The sequence below is a fragment of the Rhinatrema bivittatum genome, chromosome 9, assembly GCF_901001135.1.
Source record: "Rhinatrema bivittatum chromosome 9, aRhiBiv1.1, whole genome shotgun sequence".
NCBI lineage: Eukaryota > Metazoa > Chordata > Amphibia > Gymnophiona > Rhinatrematidae > Rhinatrema > Rhinatrema bivittatum.
This window is the reverse complement of record NC_042623.1, coordinates 120,731,015-120,753,578: the sequence shown is the minus strand read 5'-3', so window position 1 is coordinate 120,753,578 and position 22,564 is coordinate 120,731,015. Positions and strand designations below refer to the sequence as shown.

The 22,564-nt window shown below is 41.9% G+C and overlaps 1 protein-coding gene across 1 annotated transcript in view; it reads left to right on the top strand.

The window, feature by feature from the left end:
• Positions 1-22,279, top strand: part of PPM1H (protein phosphatase, Mg2+/Mn2+ dependent 1H) — a 286,682-nt gene extending 264,403 nt beyond the window's left edge. Inside the window, exons 9-10 of the mRNA XM_029615841.1 lie at positions 6,366-6,517; positions 21,273-22,279. Coding sequence (XP_029471701.1) covers positions 6,366-6,517; positions 21,273-21,417 — 297 coding nt within the window. The 3' untranslated portion in view covers positions 21,418-22,279. The remainder of the gene's footprint in view (positions 1-6,365; positions 6,518-21,272) is intronic.
• Positions 22,280-22,564: the final 285 nt, after the last annotated feature.

Genomic DNA, 22,564 nt, shown 5'->3' with positions numbered 1-22,564 from the left:
ACTGGTGGACCCTGCAGCAGCACAGCAGCCACTCCCCCCCCCTTTCCCTTTGGAAGGCCCCAGGCCTACACAGCCAACCATCCTTCTCCCCATCCCAATAGGACCTCCTTCCTATTCTGTCCCAGGACCTCTGGACACCGGTTCTGAGGCTGTCCAGCCATTGCTGGGCAAGGTAGGCGACAAACTTGCAGGAGATCTTCCACCAGATTCTACTGCAGAGATCAACCCGCCGGCAGCTGTAATTAAGAGACCCATGTTCCCTTTATTTGCAAGTGCGTGCTCCCGCACATAATTGGGCCCACACAGCTTCTGCTCCCCCCCCAAGCAGAAAGATTGGTGGGCCATGGTGGAGCTCATCCCACAATGAGTGATAGCCTGTGCATGTGTGTCTGTGTGAGTACCTAAGCAGAGTATCTATTCTTTAATGTTCTATTATGCAAAAACTACAATTATCTGAAGAAAACACACATATACCTGCGCATGTATGTGTGTCTGTGTGAGAACCTGCGTGCCTGTGAATGTTACTGTGTGAGATCCTATGTTTGTGTGCCTGTGAGAGCCTATGTGTCACATATAGGCTCTCACAGGCACACACACACACACAATGTATCTGTGAGAAAGAAGGGAGTCTGTGTAAGAAGGAGAGGGAATATGTGAGAGAATGGATGTGTTACTGTGCTTGTGTGTGAAAGAGAAGATAAAATATGTGCGGCCATACCTCCTCCAATTCATGATACTTGGGTGACTGGAAATCAGAAGATCCCAGGTATGGCGAGCAGGAGACTTTTTAATCTGTATTAGTTTTACTTATTGGATGTACTTTGATGTATCTGCTCTTTTGAAATATTTCATTTTGGGGGGGAATAGAACATGTTGTAATTATGGGATTTTTTTATTCATCAGATGTTTTGAAAGATTTTATTGGTGTTTGGGAAATTGTGGATATTCTATTCATTAACTGGTTTGAAATATTCTTTTAATGACTATGATTTTATATTATGATTGATGTTTTATATTTTTTGATTTTATTATTTAATGTTTTATGAAGCCTGGTACTGTTTCTGTTTTTCCATTGTTGCTCTGCATATAGAGGCTGGCTTGTTGTGCATTCCAATTCAGTTCTTTTCAGAATGTTTCTGTTTATTCTTTCTGATCTCTCTATTCTCTATATGGTAAGGATCTCTCTATGCTGTGCATAGGTGACCGAGGTATTTAGGTTAGATATTTAGTTGGTATGTAATTTCTGTGTAGGGTTGTAGAAGAGTGTGAAAAATGGAATATAAAAAAAAAAATCTACACAGCCAGAAAAGATAAGTCAGGAACAGAAACCAAGAGAGTTGTTTATTTAATATATCACTGTTGTTTATTTAATATTTATTCTCATGTTCTGAAACTCCGTTTATTGTAACGCCTCACCACGATTGTTTTGTTTTATGTAAACCGACCTGATTTGATATTTGTATCGAGAACGTCGGTATATAAAAATGCTAAATAAATAAATAAGAGAGTCTCTAGCACAGAACCTAAACATTTCATACAACTAGAGCACCCCCTGCTGCATACATAACAAATACAAACTGTTGTACAGAGGGGAATGCAGAGGTGCATGCCATGCACTGCATGGGTCTAGATAAAGTCTGCAGGTTACAGTTGCTGTTCTTAAACTTAAAGGATAAACTAGTCTAACCCCGGTGCATGATTTACAAAGTTCAGTACAGATCCCTAATTTTCTCTTGCCAAAGCTGCCATACCTCTTTCAAACTGCAGCCATTCTCAGGGTAATGAAAGTGCCATGTGAGCGGTGCATTATTGCTTTCCATTTCAGTTTGGGAATTCAGTGAGCATGCAGTTTGACAACTGGAATGCGGGATGAGAGTGAAGTTATTGTATGTTTAATGAAAGATTCATTGAAAACTTCGGATGACCTCTGATCCAGCAGTACTAAACTAGGTTTCTGCTTCATTTAACTCCCTCCAGCTGCATGTTTCAGAAATTTCTGGGAAGAGATCCGAGTTAGCTGACCTGATGTTATTGAGTTCAAACTGCTGAATTAAATATTAATCTGCAAAACCACAGCTTTGCTAAAAGAACGCAATGTCTATATTTGCTCCCCAATTCTCAATTTAATAGCTAAAGCTAAAGCTTTGTTTTAGCAGGAGAGGAGAAAATATGTGTAATATAGATAATGTTGTATCATTCTAATATCAAAATAAGTAACTTAAAGGTGATGAAACAGAAGTAAAGCGTAAGTTATACTAAAAATTAAACAATAAAAGGACTATGGCGTAATCATTATAAACCGACAAGCATCCTCTGGAAATGAATACCCTGAAATCAGAAAGTCAGATTTAGGCATAGAAAAAGTAACTTTTGATGGGACTTCTGCAAGTAAAGTAGTGCTTTACCCACAGAAATGACCCTGTAGAAAACTGTGCGCCTGCTATGCATGTTAAATTATGCACATATGCACTGTGGAGGTAATTTTAAAAAGGATTAACTTGCATAAAACTGGGTTTTATGTGCATAAATGGGCTTTTGAAAATTGCTGCAATATATGCTACTTTTCTGTGTGTATGAAAATTGCCCCCTAAATGCATGTTCTTTTTTGTACATAGGGGAGAGGCACTGTCCAGAGGTGTAGGGTCTAAGCAGGGGTTGGAATTACAACATAGGGCCTGATTTTCAAAAGAATTTACACACTTAAAACTGAGTTTTACATGTGTAAAGAACTTGCTACAATGTATGCCATTGAATTGTCAATAGGTTTTATCCATGTTAAGTGTACTTAATGCAGGTAAATGGCTTTTGAAAATTGCTTGATAGTACTTTACATTGATGTGTAACTCCTTTGAGAATTTAGCTGATAATTTTTTAGTTTAAAATGTGCATAAATGCTTTTGGCAAAACTGTGTGCAGCAAATAGCAGGTGCATGAGTAGTTTTGCCTGGATCATTTTCAAAGTGGACTTCATGTAAGTTTGCCTTGAAAATGGGTGCAACTTATGTGCATATTTGCCAGCTAACTTAGGTGCGATGTTACAAAATCACTCCTAAATTACTTCCACTTCTGTACAGAAAACCTTTTACCAGGGGAGGTTCCATAATGAGATAGAGTGGGGTGGCCGTGTCAGGTGGCAAAAAATGCCCCTCAAAATGCCCCTACAGTGTCTGCCTCATCTCAATGCCTCATGGATCTAGAGTGGCACGAGTATCCCATGTCACCACAGCACGCAGGCTTACCTTTCTGTTCTGCCTCGTGCTGCACGGTTTCACTGAGCATGCGGCAGGGCTGAAGCTAAGGTGTGACTGTCCTCTAGTTTTGCCACATGCTCAGAGGTGGTGGAAAGGTCCGTGTAGTACTGATCGCGGTGCTTGAGTTGCTATAAAGTGAGGTCCTGGTTCCTGATATGTGCGAGCCCGCCGCTTACTCCCCCTCCCCCTCCTCCCCAAACCCAGCTCTCCCTCTCTCCCCTTCCATGCTCCCCCCCCCTCCAATCTCAGTTCCCTTAGTCCCTGGTTGTCCCAGCCTGGTTCCCTTCTCCCTACGCTTGGCTCTGTCCGGTTCCTCTTTGGATTTTCAAAGGGGCCTGTCAGGGTGGATTGGCCTATTGGGACTTCGGGCATGCCACGGTGGGCCAGTCATGTGGTTGTGGGGCGGAAAAGAAGAGGCCGCTATCGGCCGGGCCATGTGACTGAAACGACGAGGCCCCTGTCAGCTGGGCTTCATGGCAGAAAATAGAAGGCTGCAGTCTGCGGCACTGCACGGCCAGAGAGAAAAGGCCCGGTAAGCTGGTATGTTCTGGGAGAGAGAAAGCAAGAGTGTGCGTGTGTGAGAGAGAGAGAGCATATGTATGTGTGAGAGAGCATATGTGTTGAGCAAATAGCATGCAAGAGAGCATGTGGGTGAACATGTGTAGGAGCATGTGTGCATGTGAACAAATAGCATGTAACACTGCATGTGTAAGTGAGAAAATAGCTGCGCAGGCCTGAGGAAGCCTCCATACTGGGGAGAGAGAGTTTGTGTATGAGAGAGATTGTGCACGCATGTATGTGTATGTGAGAGAGAACATGTTTCATTAGTATGGCAGTCTAGTGGAATTCTTTTGTTTAACTTTTTAAGGTTAAGTCCCTCTCTACAACTGAATTTACTTCTTAGATTGTTTTTAAACTGAAAAGTCTATCCAGAAGATAGTTACTGTTTGTTGTCTTGTGATTGTACGGATGACTGTGTGTTGTGGTTTGCATAGCTGTGCATGTGGTGTCCTCCCCTTTATAATTCTGAAACGGCTTCAGATAAGGGTCTGAATCTTTGGTGGTGCTTGGAGTCGTAGGGAGGGATGTGATCTTTGTGATTTATACAGTGGGGCTTAATTATGTATGCTGGTAGGCGGCAAAGAAATGTATGCATGGAAGATCGAATTGGACGCTAAAGAAAATCAGAGAGCCAAGGCCCCTTAAAATGTGTTAGTTGCCACGTGTTGTAATGCAATTTTTAAACTGGGTTTGTAAAGGTTTGAGGTACAGATGTTTGAAAGATGCTTTAAGAGTAATTTTAAAAGGCATTTCCACCAGTAAATGGGCTTTTAAACAATTGCCCATCCTATATGTGGATCAAAGTATGTGCCTGAGATCTCTGTGTGTCCTTTCTCCTGCAGCGAGAGGAAGCATTCCTGAGAGTGGGAGTGGAGGAAGGCTCCGTACTTATGTGTACACTGTTGAATTTTAGTGTGTGTAAGAGGGTATATTTTTGTTTCATGTTTATTTATTTATTAGGTTTTGTATACCGTCTCTAAGGCAATCCATCGTAATGGTTTCACAGCATCATAAAAAAATATAAACATTAATACAAACCTAAATACAATCTAAAATCGTATCCTTATAATTAAAACATTAAAAAAATACATCCTAAAAGCATTAAAATTGTTAAGCTACTAAGATTAGATTCATTAAAACATACATTAAAAGTAAGATCTGCAAATATACATCATGAAGCCTCACAGTAACAACAAATACAATTCAGAAAAACATCAAAACAGGTAAAAACAGTAAAAGCATAAAATGTGAAATAAAACATACTAAGATTGAATTGTGTATGCCTCGCTAAAAAGCCAGGTTTTTAAGCCACGCTTAAACTGTTTAAAACTGGTCTCGTGTCTTAAAATTGTTGGGAGGGTGTTCCAAATTTTGAGTCCAGCCAGAGATAATGCTCTTCCTCTAACTTATTTCAGGTGAGGTGAGTGAACAGAGGGTAAAGATAGTAGGCCCTTGTTAGCAGAACGTAAGTTCCTTTGCAGGACATGCAATTTAATAGCAGTATTTAGCCAGTCTACCCGCTCATCATGAATCAGTTTGTGCAAGATACAGATCGTCTTGAATTTTACCCGTGATTCTATGGGTAACCAGTGTAGGTTGATCAGAGATGTGCTCCATTTTCCTTTTGTCGGTTAGAATTCTCGCTGCTACATTTTGAAGGCCCTGAAGAGGTCGAATAGTGGAGGCGGGCAACCCTAATAGAAGTGAGTTGCAATAGTCTCTTGCTGTAAGGCCGTTAGGAGTTTTTCTTGTAATGTCTTACAGCCAGGTTGCCAGATAGTTAATGTCAGGCCAAGGTATACATAGTCTAGGGTACGTTCTGCTTCTTGGTTATTTAGACAAAATTTGAAATTTGTGTTGGAGATTTTTTTGGCTCAGTTCTGCTGGCGATGTGTGATCCTGGGATACATGATTGATAGAAAATGAAAAAAAATGTTTTTATTCTATGGATCCATTTCTATATTTAGAGACCGTATATTTCTGTATTTCAAAGGCCAGCGCTGGAGTATTGAGGAAGGGAATGGAGAGAGTGCAGGGGTCAGGGGGAGAGAGAAAGTGTGCCCACCACTTCTACTCCATGTCAGTCTAGGGGAGTTGGTTGCTTTCTTCCTCCACCCGTCTGACTACCTTACATTTTGGCCTCTACCCCTCCTGAGGAGCAGGGATCACTTGGGTGGGGGATGGTGGGGGGCACTATTTGCCCTAGAGCCAGCCCAGTGAGTGAGAGTCCTTTTGAGAGCTGCCACCAAGATTCATCCTGAGTTGCCCTGCTTGAAGGCAAAACATTGTGGATATTTTGACTAGGGGGGAGGTGAGCGCCATCTCGTCCTCACCTCAGGCAGCAGGTTGCCTTGAGCCGCCCCTGCTTTTACCGCACACTGCGCAATATAGCACACACTGAGTCCGTTAAAAAAGAATTGCATCATTTGGCATTTTTAGAAATTATATATGGGCATTAATTACCGTAAATGAAAGGTAGATATGAGACTGCGGAAAGAACAGAAAATGACTGCATTTCGGTTTCTTATGGAATTCATCGTTTTGCTGTTCCAGGTGAAAGTCTACAATCTCTTGCAGTATGAGCATGGAGCAGATGATGTGCTGATCTTAGCCACCGATGGACTCTGGGACGTTTTATTAAATGAAGAAGTGGCAGAAGCAGTTACTAATTTTCTAGCAAATTGCGACCCTGATGACTCTAACAGGTGTGTGATTTTGATGATACAGTCGGTCCCAGCTGCTGTCGAAATTTGGAAATTATAAAACTCAGTATCTGGGTATAAGATTAATAACACAGGGGGTAATTTTCAAAGCCATTTACGAGCATAAAACCTGGTTTTAAGAACGTGGATGACTGTAATAAATAGCGCAGGGCTGTGTGTGTAAAAGTACGCACAAAACTCAATTACGTGTATACTTTTATTTATTTATTTATATATATACTTTTACACAAACTGCAGAGAGGCATTCCGGGGGGGGGGGGGGGTGGAATTGGGGTTTTTCGTACTATAGGGGTAATTTTCAAAAGGATTTACCTACTTAAAATTGGGTTTTACCCAGATAAATGTCCTTTACTCGGGGAAGTGGGCTTTTGAAAATTGCCATTGCATTCCCCATAGGATTTACCTGTGTAAGAGCACTTTATGCATGTAAATGGCTTTTGAAAATTGCTACAGTAGCATGTTACGTTTACGCATGTAACTCCTTAGAACATTTACCAGTTACATAGCATCAAAATATATAGCACTGAAATAGAAAAACAAATGTAAGAAGAAACAAACAATACCACAGTCCACAATCTTTGGGGAAAGAGCAGATAAAAAGCCAGGACATTTCCAAACAAAAGAAAAATAAATAGTACACCTTCGTCATAGGCAACGGATCCTGGGGCTTTTGTTCTTCGTTCTCAACCCCTATCCCCAGCCTCTGGTGTCGATGCATCACTGTCCAGTCACACGACCAGGGGCAGATGGTAGCTGCTCACCAGCATGCCTGCACTCCACCTAACTTCCCTGTGCTCCACCAGCAGCTCCCATGCTTGAGGCAATGGGCAGAGCTCCTCAATTGCCCCTCTACATGCCGCCACCACTGAGCCAGGGGCAGAAGGGACCATGGTCACCTCTACTGCTCCTCCAGGTGCCCGCCGCCTGCCTTTACCACCATCCCCTCTCCCATTCCTTCTCTTCCTTCAGCCCAAGCTCAAGCCACTGAGCCTGCTCCCACTGGCATGGATAGGAACTACCATCCCAGCACCAGCAGCACTAATTAATTCCTAGGGATCGGGAGACAAGTGTGCAGCTCCCCTCTGAGCCCAGGAGAGAAGGACAAGAGAGTCCCAGAGCCCAGGAGCGGGAAGGAGAAGAGAGTACAAGAACTTGAAATGGGGAAGGGGAGACTGACAGTGGTAGTGTTTGTGTACTTTTGCCAGCCCCTAAATTACGGCACTCTGGGGTGACTGACTAGTATGCCGGGTGCTTTCACCAGCAGAGTCGTAGCTAGCCTATGACCGATATGGCCTCTGCCATAGGTGCCATCCATATTGGCCACCTCCTCTTCACCCCCTGCCCCAGTAGTGAGAAGCAGCTTGGCTCATGGGACCACACTAAGAATTGGCCATCTCCTCCATCTCACCCTACAGTGAGGAGTAGCGGGGGCCAACACAAGTATTGGCTTCCTCTCTCTCCTGCCCCACAGTGAGGAAGCAGCAAGGTCACAGCCGAGCATCGGCTGCCTCCTCCCTCCACCTGCAGTGAGGAACAGAAGGGCCGCAAGAAGAAGCATCAGCCTACCCCCACCCCCGCATCCCCCAGCCCCCAGTCAGGAGCAGGATGCCTGAAAACTAGAAGAAAGAGGAAGAGTCTGGTGGGCTCTGAGGGCTGAAGGAGGAGAAGGCTGCTGCTGTCCCATGTGCTTCCACAGGGGGAAACAAGTGAAAGAGCATGTGTGTGTGTGTGTGTGTGTATGACTGAGCATGTGAGAGAGTATGAGCATGTATGTGTTTATATGACTGAGCATGTGAGAGACAGCGAGAATGTACAAGCATGTGTGTGTATATGGCTGAGCATGTGAGAGAGAGTATGAGCATGTGTGTGTGTATATGAGCATGAGAGAGAGTATGAGCATGAGTGTATATATGACTGAGCATGTGAAAGAGAGTATGAGCATGTGTGTGTGTATAAGGCTGAGCATGTGAGAGACAGTGAGAATGTACAAGCATGTGTGTGTATGACTGAGCATGTGAGAGAGAGCATGAGCATGTGTGTATTTATATGGCTGAGCATGTGAAAGAGAGTATGAGCATGTGTGTATATGGCTGAGCATGTGAGAGAGAGTATGAGCATGTGTGTGTTTATATCACTGAGCATGTGAGAGACAGCGAGAATGTACAAGCATGTGAGTGTATATGGCTGAGCATGTGAGAGAGAGAGTATGACCATGTGTGTGTGTATATGAGCATGTGAGAGAGAGTATGAGCATGTGTGTGTATATGACTGAGCATGTGAGAGAGTATGAGCAGGTGTGTGTTTATATGACTGAGCATGTGAGAGACAGCGAGAATGTACAAGCACGTGTGTGTATATGACTGAGCATGTGAGAGAGTGTATGAGCATGTGTGTGTGTGTGTGTGTATATGGCTGAGCATGTGAGACAGCGAGAATGTACAAGCATGTGTGTGTATATGGCTGAGCATGTGAGAGAGAGTATGAGCATGTGTGTGTTTATATGACTGAGCATGTGAGAGACAGCGAGAATGTACAAGCACGTATGTGTATATGACTGAGCATGTGAGAGAGTGTATGAGCATGTGTGTGTGTATATGGCTGAGCATGTGAGAGACAGCGAGAATGTACAAGCATGTGTGTGTATATGGCTGAGCATGTGAGAGAGAGTATGAGCATGTGTGTGTTTATATGACTGAGCATGTGAGAGACAGCAAGAATGTACAAGCATGTGTGTGTATATGACTGAGCATGTGAGAGTATGAGCATGTGTGTGTATATGACTGAGCATGTGAAAGAGAGTATGAGCATGTGTGCGTGTATATGGCTGAGCATGTGAGAGAGTATGAGCATGTGTGTGTTTATATGACTGAGCATGTGAGAGACAGCGAGAATGTACAAGCATGTGAGAGAGAGTATGAGCATGTGTGTGTTTATATGGCTGAGCATTTGAAAGAGTGAACGAAATTGTGTGTGTGTGTGTATGGTTGAACATGAGAGAGGGAGAGAGAGTGAACAAGCACGTGTGTGTGTGTGTGTGTGTTTGTTGAGCATGTAAGACAGAGGGAGAGCTTTGAAAAAGTTTGTGCGCAACAACCCCCTTCCCTCTACCAGCGAATCCACGACCATCTTAGGGCATCTGGAAATCAAAAGTTCCCAGATATGGATAGCAAGGGATTTTTTTTTATCCTTATTAGTTTTAATTATTGGGTGTTATTTGATTTATCAGCAATTTTGAAATATTTTATTGGCAATTGGTAAAGTTTTATATGAGTTTTAAATTATTGGCTGTTCTATTCATCATCTTTTTTAAATACTTTTTTAAACTTTGTATTTATTGAAACTTGCAAGAAATAAACATGAGACAAAGTTTACAACCATTTGAAATGAATAAAATACAAATAAGGCAATAAGGAACGGAAAAGAATATAATATGAGAATAAAGTAAAGTCTCATGAAAAATAAGAAATAAAGGAAACTCAAGAAGGAGGAAGAAAAGGAGTGATACATTAATACTTCAAAAATAAAATAAGAAAAAGAGACAGCATTGAGTACATATACTATGGGGCAGATTTTGAAATGTACGTGCACGGCGTACATTTGTGCGTGCTACCCGGTGCACAGAAATGTACGCCTGATTTTATAACATGCGCACGCAGCCATGTGCATGTTATAAAATCAGGGGTCGGCGCACGCAAGGGGTTGCACACTAGTGCACTTTGCGCGCGCCGAGCCCTCAGGGAGACCAGCTGGCTTTCCCCGTTCCTCCCCCCCCCACCTTCCCTTCCCTTCCCTTCCCCTACCTCCCCGCCCTTCCCCCCCACCTTTGATGATTTCTTGTTTTTGTTTTAAACTTACTACAGCCCTGGGGCTGTAGTAAGTTGCGAGCGCTATCCCAGCAGCCATGCAGAGGCCTTTGGCCCCACCCCCGTCCCGCCCCCTCCCCACTCTTTTGTAAATCCCCGGGACTTACACGCGTCCCAGGGCTTTACGTGCACCGCCGAGCCTTTTTAAAATAGGCCTGGCGCGCGTAACCCCTCTGTGATTTACGCACGTAGGGCTTTTAAAATCTGCCCCTATGTCCGACGAAATTCTGTATAGTTAAGCAGAATCAGCTTGGGTATGTGCATCGAGATAGAGACGTAACTGATCAGGATCAAAGTAAACAAATCTCGATCCCAAATGAGAAATTACACATTTATAAGGAAATCTAAGAATGAACTCTGCACCTAGTGCGATAGTTTCAGAATGTATACTAAGACATTTTTTATGACTTTCTTGGGTAGTACGAGTAATGTCTGGATAAATCCAAACTTGTTGACCATAAAAAAAAAAGACAATCTGTGGCAAAAAAAAGCTCTGAGAACAAAATCTGTGTCTTGAGTGAAAACAAAAGAAATAAAGTCCCACATTGAGAAATAGACACTTCTGTAGATGTTTCCAATAATTGAGTCAAATCAGGATCCATATCTTGGAGTTGGCCAGATATATTAACTTGTGAAGACTTTATCATATAAAGTTTAGCAATAGTAAGTGAAGCTTCCACAGGTATTTTATGAATTTCTAGTGTGTATTTTTTAAACATATCAATAGGTGAAATTAGATTAGATTGAGGAAAATTCAGAATTCCAAGATTTAAATAACGAAGAGAATTTTCTAAATTTTCCATCTTCCTTAATTGAGAGATATCAAACTTTATCAAGGTCTCTAGAATTTGTTAAATAGAAGACGCTTGTTTCCCCAAATCTTCAATTTTTTTTTGTTTGAGAGCCCAACTCGGTTTCAATAACTTGGATACAAGGGGAAAAGGTAGAAGTAACTGCAACCAGTGTAGAAATAGAGTTTTGAACAACCATTAATGCAGACCAGACTGAGTCCAAGTTAATCACAGAGGGTTGTGGCAGAGAGGGATGAAGTAAAAAATAGTCTATACTTTGCCCGGTCTGCTTCACTTCAGCCTCTCGTAGATTTCCCCCATTCATCTCCGGTATAGATGTCAGGATCCAAAGCCTGACTACAGGCTGCTGTTCACTCACAGTTGCTTGAAAATGCTCCAAGGGCTCCAGAGATACCTCTGGCACCCCACCGGAACATCCCGCGACTTTGTCTGAGGGCTCCTCCCCAGAAACCAGTAATCTAGGAATTTACAATCCACACAGCGGTGAGAAGTCTCCCAGGATAGCCCTCTGGAGAAGGAGAGGTGAGGTCGACGAAGCACCGGGGCTAAGAGTGACATTGATATCCAGCGTGCAAGCTGCTCGCTCCACAGTTTGACCTGCCAAGTACGCCGCCAGTAACCTCAAGTGCTGGGATAAAGAACCCCTCAATCGACGGTTGAAGGGAATCGGAACTAGGGGTGACTGGGATCATCTCCCTGATCTGAGCCTTCCGCTTGGTATGAGGCATTTTGAGAAAAATAGTTGAGGAAATGTGGAGCTCAAAAATCTGTGCCTCTCTCTAGTCGGCCATCGTGAGTCGTCGTGTGTCCCGTCCCCCCCCGCCCCCCCCCAGCTTTTGAAATTTTTTTTTTTTTAATTAATATGATTTTATTCTTATGATTTATATTTCTTTATTTTATTGTTTGATGTTTTATAAGGAATGGTGATGTTTCTGTTTCTCTATTGTTGCACTGCATACAGAGTCTGGCTTATAGCAGTTTCCAGTTCATTTTTTATCTGTGCATGTTTCTATTTCAGAATTTATTGAGGGTTTGTCAGTGTTCTGCATATGTGAATGAGGTAAGGTGTTATGCTAGTAGTTTCTTTGTAGGGATCCAGAGGCGATCCGGGTAACTATAGACCAGTGAGCCTGACTTCAGTGCTGGGAAAAATAGTGGAAACTATTCTCAAGATCAAACTCGTAGAGCATATTAGAAAGACATGGTTTAATGGTACACAGTCAACATTGATTTACCCAAGGGAAGTCTTGCCTAACAAATCTGCTTCATTTTTTTGAAGGGGTCAATAACACGTGGATAAAGGTGAACCGGTAGATATAGTGTATTTGGATTTTCAGAAGGTGTTTGACAAAGTCCCTCATGAGAGGCTTCTATGAAAACTAAAAAGTCATGGGATAGGAGGCGATGTCCTTTCGTGGATTACAAACTGGTTAAAAGACAGGAAACAGAGAGAAGGACTAAATGGTCAATTTTCTCAGTGGAAAAGGGTAAACAGTGGAGTGCCTCAGGGATCTGTACTTCGACCAGTGCTTTTCAATATATATATATAAATGATCTGGAAAGGAATACGATGAGTGAAGTTATCAAATTTGCGGATGATACAAAATTATTCTGAGTAGTTAAATCACAAGCGGATTGTGATACATTACAGGAGGACTTTGCAAGACTGGAAGATTGGGTATCCAAATGGCAGATGAAATTTAATGTGGACAAGTGCAAGGTGTTGCATATAGGGAAAAATAACCCTTGCTGTAGTTACACAATGTTAGGTTCCATATTAGGAGCTGCCACCCAGGAAAAAGATGTAGGCATCATAGTGGATAATACTTTGAAATCGTCGGCTCAGTGTGCTGCAGCAGTCAAACAGAATGTTAGGAATTATTAGGATGGGAATGGTTAATAAAACGGAAAATGTCATAATGCCTCTATATCGCTCCATGGTGAGACCGCACCTTGAATACTGTGTACAGTTCTGGTCGCCGCATCTCAAAAAAGATATAGTTGCAATGGAGAAGGTACAGAGAAGGGCAACCAAAATGATAAAGGGGATGGAACAGCTCCCCTATGAGGAAAGGCTGAAGAGGTTGGGGCTGTTCAGCTTGGAGAAGAGATGGCTGAGGGGGGATATGATAGATGTCTTTAAGATCATGAGAGGTCTTGAACGAGTTGATGAGACTCGGTTATTTATACTTTCGAATAATAGAATGACTAGGGGGCATTCCATGAAGTTAGCAAGTAGCACATTTAAGACTAATCAGAGAAAATTCTTTTTCACTCAATGCCCAATAAAGCTCTGGAATTTGTTGCCAGAGAATGTGGTTAGTGCAGTTAGTGTAGCTGGGTTCAAAAAATGTTTGGATAAGTTCTTGAAGGAGAAGTCCATTAACGGCTATTAATCAAGTTTACTTAGAGAATAGCCACTGCTATTAATTGCATCAGTAGCATGGGATCTTCTTAGTGTTTGGGTAATTGCCAGGTTCTTGTGGCTTGGTTTGGCCACTGTTGGAAACAGGATGCTGGGCTTGATGGATCCTTGGTCTGACCCAGCATGGCAATTTCTTATGTTCTTATGATCTATAACAGCCGGAATTATTCTGTTTTCCTCATAGGAGGTGAATTGGTGTTTTAAGGCCCTGGTATAAGATTTGCAGTATTGCCCTTTCATAGGGCTGTTACTGTGTTGGTGCTGTTTTAGTATAGGAGGTTTACTATATTGCAATTGTAATTCAGTTTATTCATGAATTTCTGAGGGCCACGCCTATACCCAACATGCATTATCATAGGCCTAATACTTTGTGGGTTACAAGTGTCTTCTTTTTTAATATTTTTGCATGGTTTTCCAGTTGGCACCACAACATTGCAAATAAATATAATATACATGTTGTTGTAAGTGAGATTTTTAACTCAGAATGTCCTTTTTCATGTAAAATCTGAATTATAAATGCATAACTTTTAATTGTGTGTGGGGAGGGCATAGCCTGGGTGTGGGCACAAGGCTGTAAGTTTCACTTAAGGCACCTAATGCCCTTGGACCAGCCCTGGGAAAGGGTGGAAGGTTTGATGTGTTAGAAGATATCCATGGAAGATGAGAGGAGGGAATAGGAGTAGGAGGCAGATATGTAGGTGAGGGGAGTTTGAGAGATCAAGAAACTGTTACGGGAGATGGTAAAAGGAGCAACTCAATAAAGGGGAGATGGAAAATTGAGGGGGGGGGGGCAATAGAGGGCAGAGTAGGTGAGGTGTTGAATTGGCATAGAGAACTGGAGGAACTCTAGATGAGTGCATAGAGAGGCAGAAATAAAGAGAAAAAGAAGAAAAGGGGAAAATCAGTATTAGAGATGTAGGGGAGGAACTGGAAAAGATCAGGAGGTGCGAGATGAAATAGAATTTGAACAGGAAACCAACAAGAGGACAGCAGGAAAAAGAGATGAGGGCCCAAGTGATTAGAAAAATAACTTGTCCAACAAGGGTAGAAAAAAAGCATTTTGTATTCAGTTTTATTGAATGGAATATGTCAACTTTGGGAATGTGCAACTCATGATATCGGAGGAAATGTATTTCTGTTTCTATTTCTCTGGCATTGCCTAGCATGCAGAGTCTGATTTCTGATGTTTTCCTTTCAGTTTTTGCTGCAAAATTAGTGGTCACGTATTCTGTGTTTGTTGAAGGTCTTTGGTTATACCATAGTACAAAATAGAGGTCCCCTTGCATATGGCATATATACATAAACCCACCAAGGTGGGGTTTGTATGGCGCAAATTCATCAATCGATTTCAAAAAACCTTTTATTCCTTTTCATAAAGCATGACCGCTAAATATGTTTTCTAAACATTTCTAGAAAAATCAGTTTGCAAATCATCTATCCACCTTCACTTTTGCTAATTCCATCCAAACACTCCCTTTTGACAAAGTTGTGGTCTCCACCCCACTCCCATAGGTACCCTTGATATCCATTAATGGAGCTATTCCGTTTCTTTCTTCAGTGAAAACTGCACAAAAGTATTTGTTTAGCATTTCTGCATTTTCTTCCTCTCTTTCTACTCATTTTTCCTTTTCTACTTTCAGTCTTAGAATTCCACCTTTGGTCTTCCTTCTTTTGATGATATACCTGAGAAAAGGTCTTGTCAGCTTGCTTTACCTCATTAACTATTTTTTATTCTATACACGCTTTAGCCATCCTCTTTCATCTGTACCAGATATTTTCCCTGTTTTCTTGTTTTTTTTAGATCCTTTTTTACTTTTGGAATGCTAATCTTTCTGCCCATACTTTTTCATCTATCTCTATGGTAAACCATGCTGATTTCCTTTTTCTTTTTTTTTTTTTTAACTTTTATTTGCTTTCCTGATGTAAAGACCTGTTGGTCTGTCTAGAGCTCTGGACCCCACACCATTCTTCTTGCCATTACTATGGGCTGCAGGGGCGAGGGGAAGGCTCTGGAAGATATCACCAGCTCGGAAGGAGAGTAAGCTCCTACCTGCAGGCTGTCTTGCCTTCTTTGAGGTCAAGGAGGAATGTGGGATGATGGCAGCTCCAAGCAAGTAATTATACTCGCAGCTCTCTCCCAGTACCTGTGGCTGTGCAAGCCACTTGGGGAGATGGCAGGAGCATAATTTGAGGGCAAGCTCTATTTGAATGCCCTGGGCTGCAGTACAGACACTGCCCCAGCTCGACAACCAGATAGTACATTGTCTACATACTGTTGTGACTGAACACTGTACTAAAGCTTCCAAAACTGGACTGTCCGGTCCAAAACTGGGCAGTTGACAACTCTGCTCATGGCCCCTTCCTGAGTTCTTTTCCCCCTTGCCCTTCCTCCAAATCTACAGTTCTTAAGCCTTTCTCCACTCTCACTCACAGGTCATCTCTCATTGTCACCACACCCATGCTGAATCCTCTGCCTCCCTTCCCTCATGAGCTCTTCCCAGATCCTTTCTCTTCTACCCCATTGTCCAACTGTTGAGCCTCCCAAATGACCTTCAGCCCTTGAGCACCCCCACCATGGCCTCTTCCTGGTCCTCTCATTCCCTGATGGTCATTTCCTGGACCCTCTCTCTTTTTACTCCTTCCTCTGTGGTCCCTGTCTGGATTATCTCCCTCCTTCCTGTATCCCCCTCATGGCGCCTTCTTGGGTCCTCTTTCTCCCTCCTTCCCTTCCCAAAGACCCCTTCTCATTTCTTCTTTCTCCATCCTATCCCTCTTCCAGGTCCGATACGTGCAGATGTGCCAGGCCTTAAGAAAGGGGTGGGCCAGGGGGTGGGCCGTGACAGAACATTAGATGCTGTCCCAGGGAAGCGCGCACCAGCAGCTGGCCTGCATGTGGAGTTTACTTCTGCTCCAGAGGAGCAGTATATATTGAAATAAAAAAATTGGGGAAAGCTAGGATAGGTTTAGGGGTCGGGGAGGAAGTATAGGGTTAGGGTTAGGGAACTGGTTTAGGCCCGATTGCATCGCCGCATGTATTTTTCTAAAATTCCCTTCCCCCCCCCCCCCTTGCAAAGGAGGCCACCCGCCTGCACATGCGCACTCGGACATTAAAATCCGGCGTGTATTTGCTCGTGGGCGCCACATTTTATAACATGCTGGAGTCCAAGGGCACTCTTCACATACTGGGAGTTTAATCTGTCTTACAAGTTCCATATTTTCACTAAACCATAACTCTTTCCAGGATTCCAAGGCCCCTAGTGGTCATTAGTCCTCTATAATTAAAATCACTCTGGAGACCATGCTTAGGTTCCAACATAACTTTTAATTCAATAAAAATGGATTATAAATTGATATTACAAATCTGATCTTCACATTTTCCTTTACACAAAATTACTTCTGGATAGATCTGTAACTCTGTTAGTCTTTCAGATAGTTGAAGTCTCAATCCAGATCACTTCCCAGTTTGAGGAATTGTTTTGAAGCTTCTTCCCATAACCTGGATACGATACTGGGGTGGGCTAGATGATAGACATCAAATTCCAGCTTGTCATACTCTAAATAAGATGTCTTGGATAGACTTCTTATAGCTTCTCGAACCTCTTCCATTCTCTTTTGGTACCTGGATGGCACCTTCCAGCTCCTCTTCAGAATATCTGAGACATTTCAAGTGCTTAGTACCGTAGATGGGCGCCACTATTCTCTATTACTCCTCCCTTCGTCTTCAGGGATATTGAAGGATGTCCCAGTCTCCTTCAGACCTTTGAAGATGGGTGGGCACTGAATTTCTCTGGAAAGAAGAATTCAGATGGCAAATAAAAATAGAACCAGGTTTAAAAAAAAATCTAAAGAAATAGAAGGCTGGGTGGATGAAACTTCTCTCAAAAGAACTTCAAAAGTAAGAACTAAATATTCCTTAACAAGAGGGACCTTGGTCCATTCTCTTCCAAATCCAGACTTTGAGAAATAAATGTAAGGGTTTTTCTTTCCCAAACTTAATGAAAAAGTAAAAAGAAACAGGAATGAAAACAAAAGCATTCCTGCGGCCCCGAAATTGAAACTAAAAATCCATAACCACTACAGGGGGTCTCTGCTTATTATAGCAGAAAGCCGCAACTAATCCAAAAAGCCATATGGAGGAGCTGAAACCAAAACAACCTGATGGGCTATTCCTTTTAATAAAGACCCAGTAGGACTCTACAATTTTGCAAATTAACTAATGGGGAAGTCAATCATTAAATGACAAGAAATCTAGATGCTGGGGTGCAAACTTTGTTTCTGTTTACTCCCTTCCCCGACTAACCCTCCCCCAGAAAAGCCCCTGCTATAAAGGCATTTTACTAGTACTTTACTAGTACTTTATTCAGCATGGGGCATAGTGGCTGGTGGATTTGTGTTGGTGGCTGTTGTTTGAAGGTAGGAAGTTGATGGGTGGCTCTTTGGGTAGGTGGTACATGTGAGTGTAGGGTGTGTGAATGGGTATATGTTTGCATTTCTGTGAGTGGGTGCATGGGGATATATGAAAGGGGTGTGAGAGTGGATGGGAAGTCCCTTGGTCTGGACAACGCATCAGCCAAGCCGCTGAATGTGGTGAGCATGGCACACTATAGAAAATTCTGCCTCCCAGCAGAGCTGAGTGGTGAAGTGGCAGATTGTATGTAGCGCTGCATATTATGTGCCATCTACCACCACATGCGCACACAAGAGCATCACACTGCCAACAAACATCACCTGAACAAACTGGCTTCTATATATAGTGGGATCAGTTATCTCATTCAGAGTAGTATAATGTAGAACAATATTTGTGCAGTAAGTTATGTCAATAATAGGCTCAAAATAAACTGATAGCGATCCACAGGCATTGGATCACGCTCTTCTCTGCTGGCAATTTCCCCATAAAGAAAGCTAAAAGAAAGTTCTAGCTTCTAACTACCATTGCAGATCCTCTCCGTTGTGGATGCTGGTTTCTTAGTCTGATCAGTACTAACAGAACAAGACATTGCCTCTGTGCTTCCCTTTCCCAGAGAGAGTTTTGGTTCTAGGCAAATAACGAAGCAGATTTAAAATGGGAAAATATAAAATGTGTGTTCATAAATTAATGATTAAGGGGACAATTTTCAAACCGTTCATTCTGGAGAAAGATTGTGCATACTTATTACCCATGGGTTTTGCACCGGTTCTCAGAGCAAAAGTACACATGCACGTTCTCTTTGAAAACTGCTGTTGGTACAAAGTGAAGTGGGTAGAATTTAGCTTGAATTTTTATAGTTGCATGTGTAAAAATCAGCACAAAGGCGTGTAAGTAGCAGGTACTCACATATGTTATATTTTATACACCTTACCCGTGTAAGTATAAAGGTAAGTGAGTACATTTGTGGGTATGAAAAAAGGTGGGTCAGGTCCAACATGGTCATGAGTAAGTTGCTGTTTTATAAGAAAGTTGTGCATATACATATGGCAGCTTATTCACACAGATTTACGTCAGCTTTATATCTGAAGTAAGTATTAGTAAACATCTTACAAGTGAAGTACTGACTGGATGGGAGATCTGAGTGAAATGGAGGGGGGAGTTAAAGGCTGAAGAGCCAGGAGGGGTTTGTTTCTTGCAGGTGGACTGGGAGAATTGGTAGACTAATTGGTTCAACTGGTTATTTCATTGCTGCGCGCATGTTAGAAAATCTCTTGACATATACGTGTAAAAGCCAACTTATGGGAGGGTGAATGAGTATAAATCATGCAGGTAAAATTTCCACGCATATGTTTTTATGTTTGGTTTTTTTAATTCGTTTATTAAGCGATTGGAAAATTACATTCTTATAATAAATCCGTGTATATGGTAACGGTTATATACAAACCATTGAGAAAACAATATCGCCTAGACAGATTTTAACCCCTTTGACTTCACCCTAGCTTTCCCCACCCCTCCCAGTCCCTTTTCCTTTCAGTCACTCCAGAAGGACTCAAAATTTGAATGGTAAATATCGTCCAGTAAACGTCCCACCAGACAAATTAGTCCACGGTCTTCAGAAGAGAATCAATGGGATCCCAGATGCGGGCGAAACAAGCTTGTAGTCTCTTCGAGTTTGTGGGGACTGATTTTCCTTCCAGCAAATGGTCCAGTAAAGCAAGTTTCCAGGAATCTAATGAAGGACCTGAGGGCTTTAACCAGTGTTGAAGAACAGAACCTAAAGCAACCAAACAACCTTTTGTTAATAACAATAAATTGCCAACTGATACTTCTTCAGTGAAGTTACAGACACCTAAAACACAAAAAGAAGGTACCCAATACTTTCTTGCCATATTCAACACATTGAAAAATTGGTATATAGATAGATATCCAGAAAGGTTGAATAACAGGGCAATCCCACAAACAGTGCATTAAAGAGGCTGAAGGCTGATTGCACTTTAGACAGTGGTTAGAAGAAGAAATCTGCGCTAAATAGGCTTTGTTAGGCCAAAATATCAGTCTGTGTACTATCTTGTAATAAGATTCTCAAAATTTGACACTGTTTATGGCATTGCGCACACGTACACTGTGGGTTGCAAGTGCTTTCATGGTGATGGTGATTCCCAAGTCTTATGTTTAAATGTGTTTATTAATTTCAACAAATATGGTACATGGCACAAGAAAATATTTAACAATAATCCAGATAGAAGAAGAGATGCACTGGTTGTCTCTTCCCAGCCACGCGTAAGTTGTAAAAATACATGAGTATAGAAGGTGTGCGCTACTTATCTGTATAAAATTCCAATTTATCCAGCTAAATCTTTAAAGCTCCTATCCCAACAAGTTCCAACTTATCTTGCTAAGTAGCAACATTTATCCAAATAGGTTCCAACTTTTCCTGCTAAGTAGCAGCAAAGTTACTATTTTTCCAGATAAGTCCTAGAACACTACTTATCCAGCTAAGTCAGATAACTGGATAGGTCTGAAAAGCACTACTTATCTAGCCGTCTGACTTAAGGCCTGATTCACTATGACTTTTCTCCCATTCTGTATCTATGGGAAAAGACCATGATGAATCAGGCCCTTAGCCGGATAAGTGGTGCTTCGTATCAATTGGAACTTATCTGGATAAGTGCAATATGTATTCACGTGCAGGGTACATTTGTGCATATTTTATAGCCTGCGTATATCATATATGTACAGGTTATAGAATACATGAGTAGATTTTTGCACGTCCATATACATGTGTATATGGGCAGGCTCGTGCTTGCAAGTTTCAGAATTATCCTGTATAGATTTGAAAATGGCACCAGTACATGCTACTGACTTTTAGCCACATCAAAGGTGGGCAGTTTTCAAACAGCCGACTTATGGGGGTAAAATGCTTTGAAAATTGCCCTGTAAATGATTATAGCAATGTGTTATAAGATTAATTAGAGTCTCCACAAAGCAATAGGAATTAACCTCTTTCCCTCTCTCTCTTGAAGACAAACAACCATGCTCACAAAAGTCACACAGAGAGAAGGAATAAATGAGCTCCGGGGCAAGAAAGTGTCCAGAAGGCCCTAAGTTCTTAATAAATGACCTGGTCTTGTAATCTTTGAAGTACTAACATTGTGAAAATGCCTGAAAATATCATACACAGGCTTTGTTCGTGCTGATACTGTTTTACTTGGTCCTGTTTTCCCCACAGATACACACTAGCAGCGCAGGATCTGGTGATGCGAGCCAGGGGAGTGCTGAAGGACCGGGGCTGGAGAATATCCAATGACAGACTGGGCTCCGGCGATGACATTTCTGTCTACGTTATTCCTTTAATTCATGGAAACAAACTGTAATGCAACCCGTGCCACCATGGAGATGAGGGAGGTCTCTTAGGGTGAAGCTCATCTCCGTACTAGATGAGGGTAACTCTAAGTGTTGTAAAACCGTGCTCAGTGGGGAAATCATGGCCAGAAAGAGAGAACTTTGCACAAATGTCTTTTAATGGGCATTTTTCAGTTACAGCTTCTCAGTATCGACATTTCTCGTACTCAGTAGGAACAGATCTTATTTGATGCCTCTACATTGTGAACTTGTGGTTCTTTTTGTTGTATTCTTCTGTGTCCTCATACTGGTGAGAATATCCTTTGGTTTCCAGTATAGCAGAGGAAAAAAAAACACTGAGGTGCCTACTTTCATTTTTTTTAACCAAGGCACGGAACAGGAAAAATAATTTAACGTGGCCATTGAAGTTAACATTTACAGGCATGAATTAACAGAGATTCGACTCTGTGTTTTTGTTTAATTCCCTTCCAAAGGCATTTGGGGGATCTGTAGTCATTTTCTCCCTTTGGAAACCAAAAATCCCAGAATATTTTGTGAGGAGGTTGAAAAGCTAAGACCAGACAATGAGTTGGTGAATCCAGTCCTCAAGAGCTTCATACAGTTCTGCCTTTCAGGATAACCAAAATATGCCAATTAACTGGATTCTTAGATCCTATATCTGAAGAATATTAATCCTGGGTATCCTGAAAGGAGACCTGTTTGTGGTTCTCAAGGGTACGGAATAGCCTACCTCTAGACAAGGCAGTCGTGTCCTCAGTAAGGTGTAGCTCTGCGATATCCTCATAGGACCCATCTTAATAAAAAAAATATATATATTGACTTATTTATTTTGGAACATGATGTAAATGTGAATTAAAATGAAAGCAAACTTCATTTAGTAATGCAAGCTATTTATATTTAAAACTGGAACTCTTGGATTATTTATTAGTTTTCCAAAATACCAACTTTGCTCAGTTTTAGTCCTGTACAATCATATGTGTCCTCTGTGATCTTATGGAAGTCAGGTGCATAAAGCCCAAACTGTTCTTATGATAGAGTCAAACATATCACAGCTAAAAAGAGTCCTTGGGAAAATCATTCTGTATCCCAGAGAAAACATGAAGTCTTAGCAATCAGTCTAGTAAATTAATTTTTGCTATTCCTGTATCAGAAGTTCAT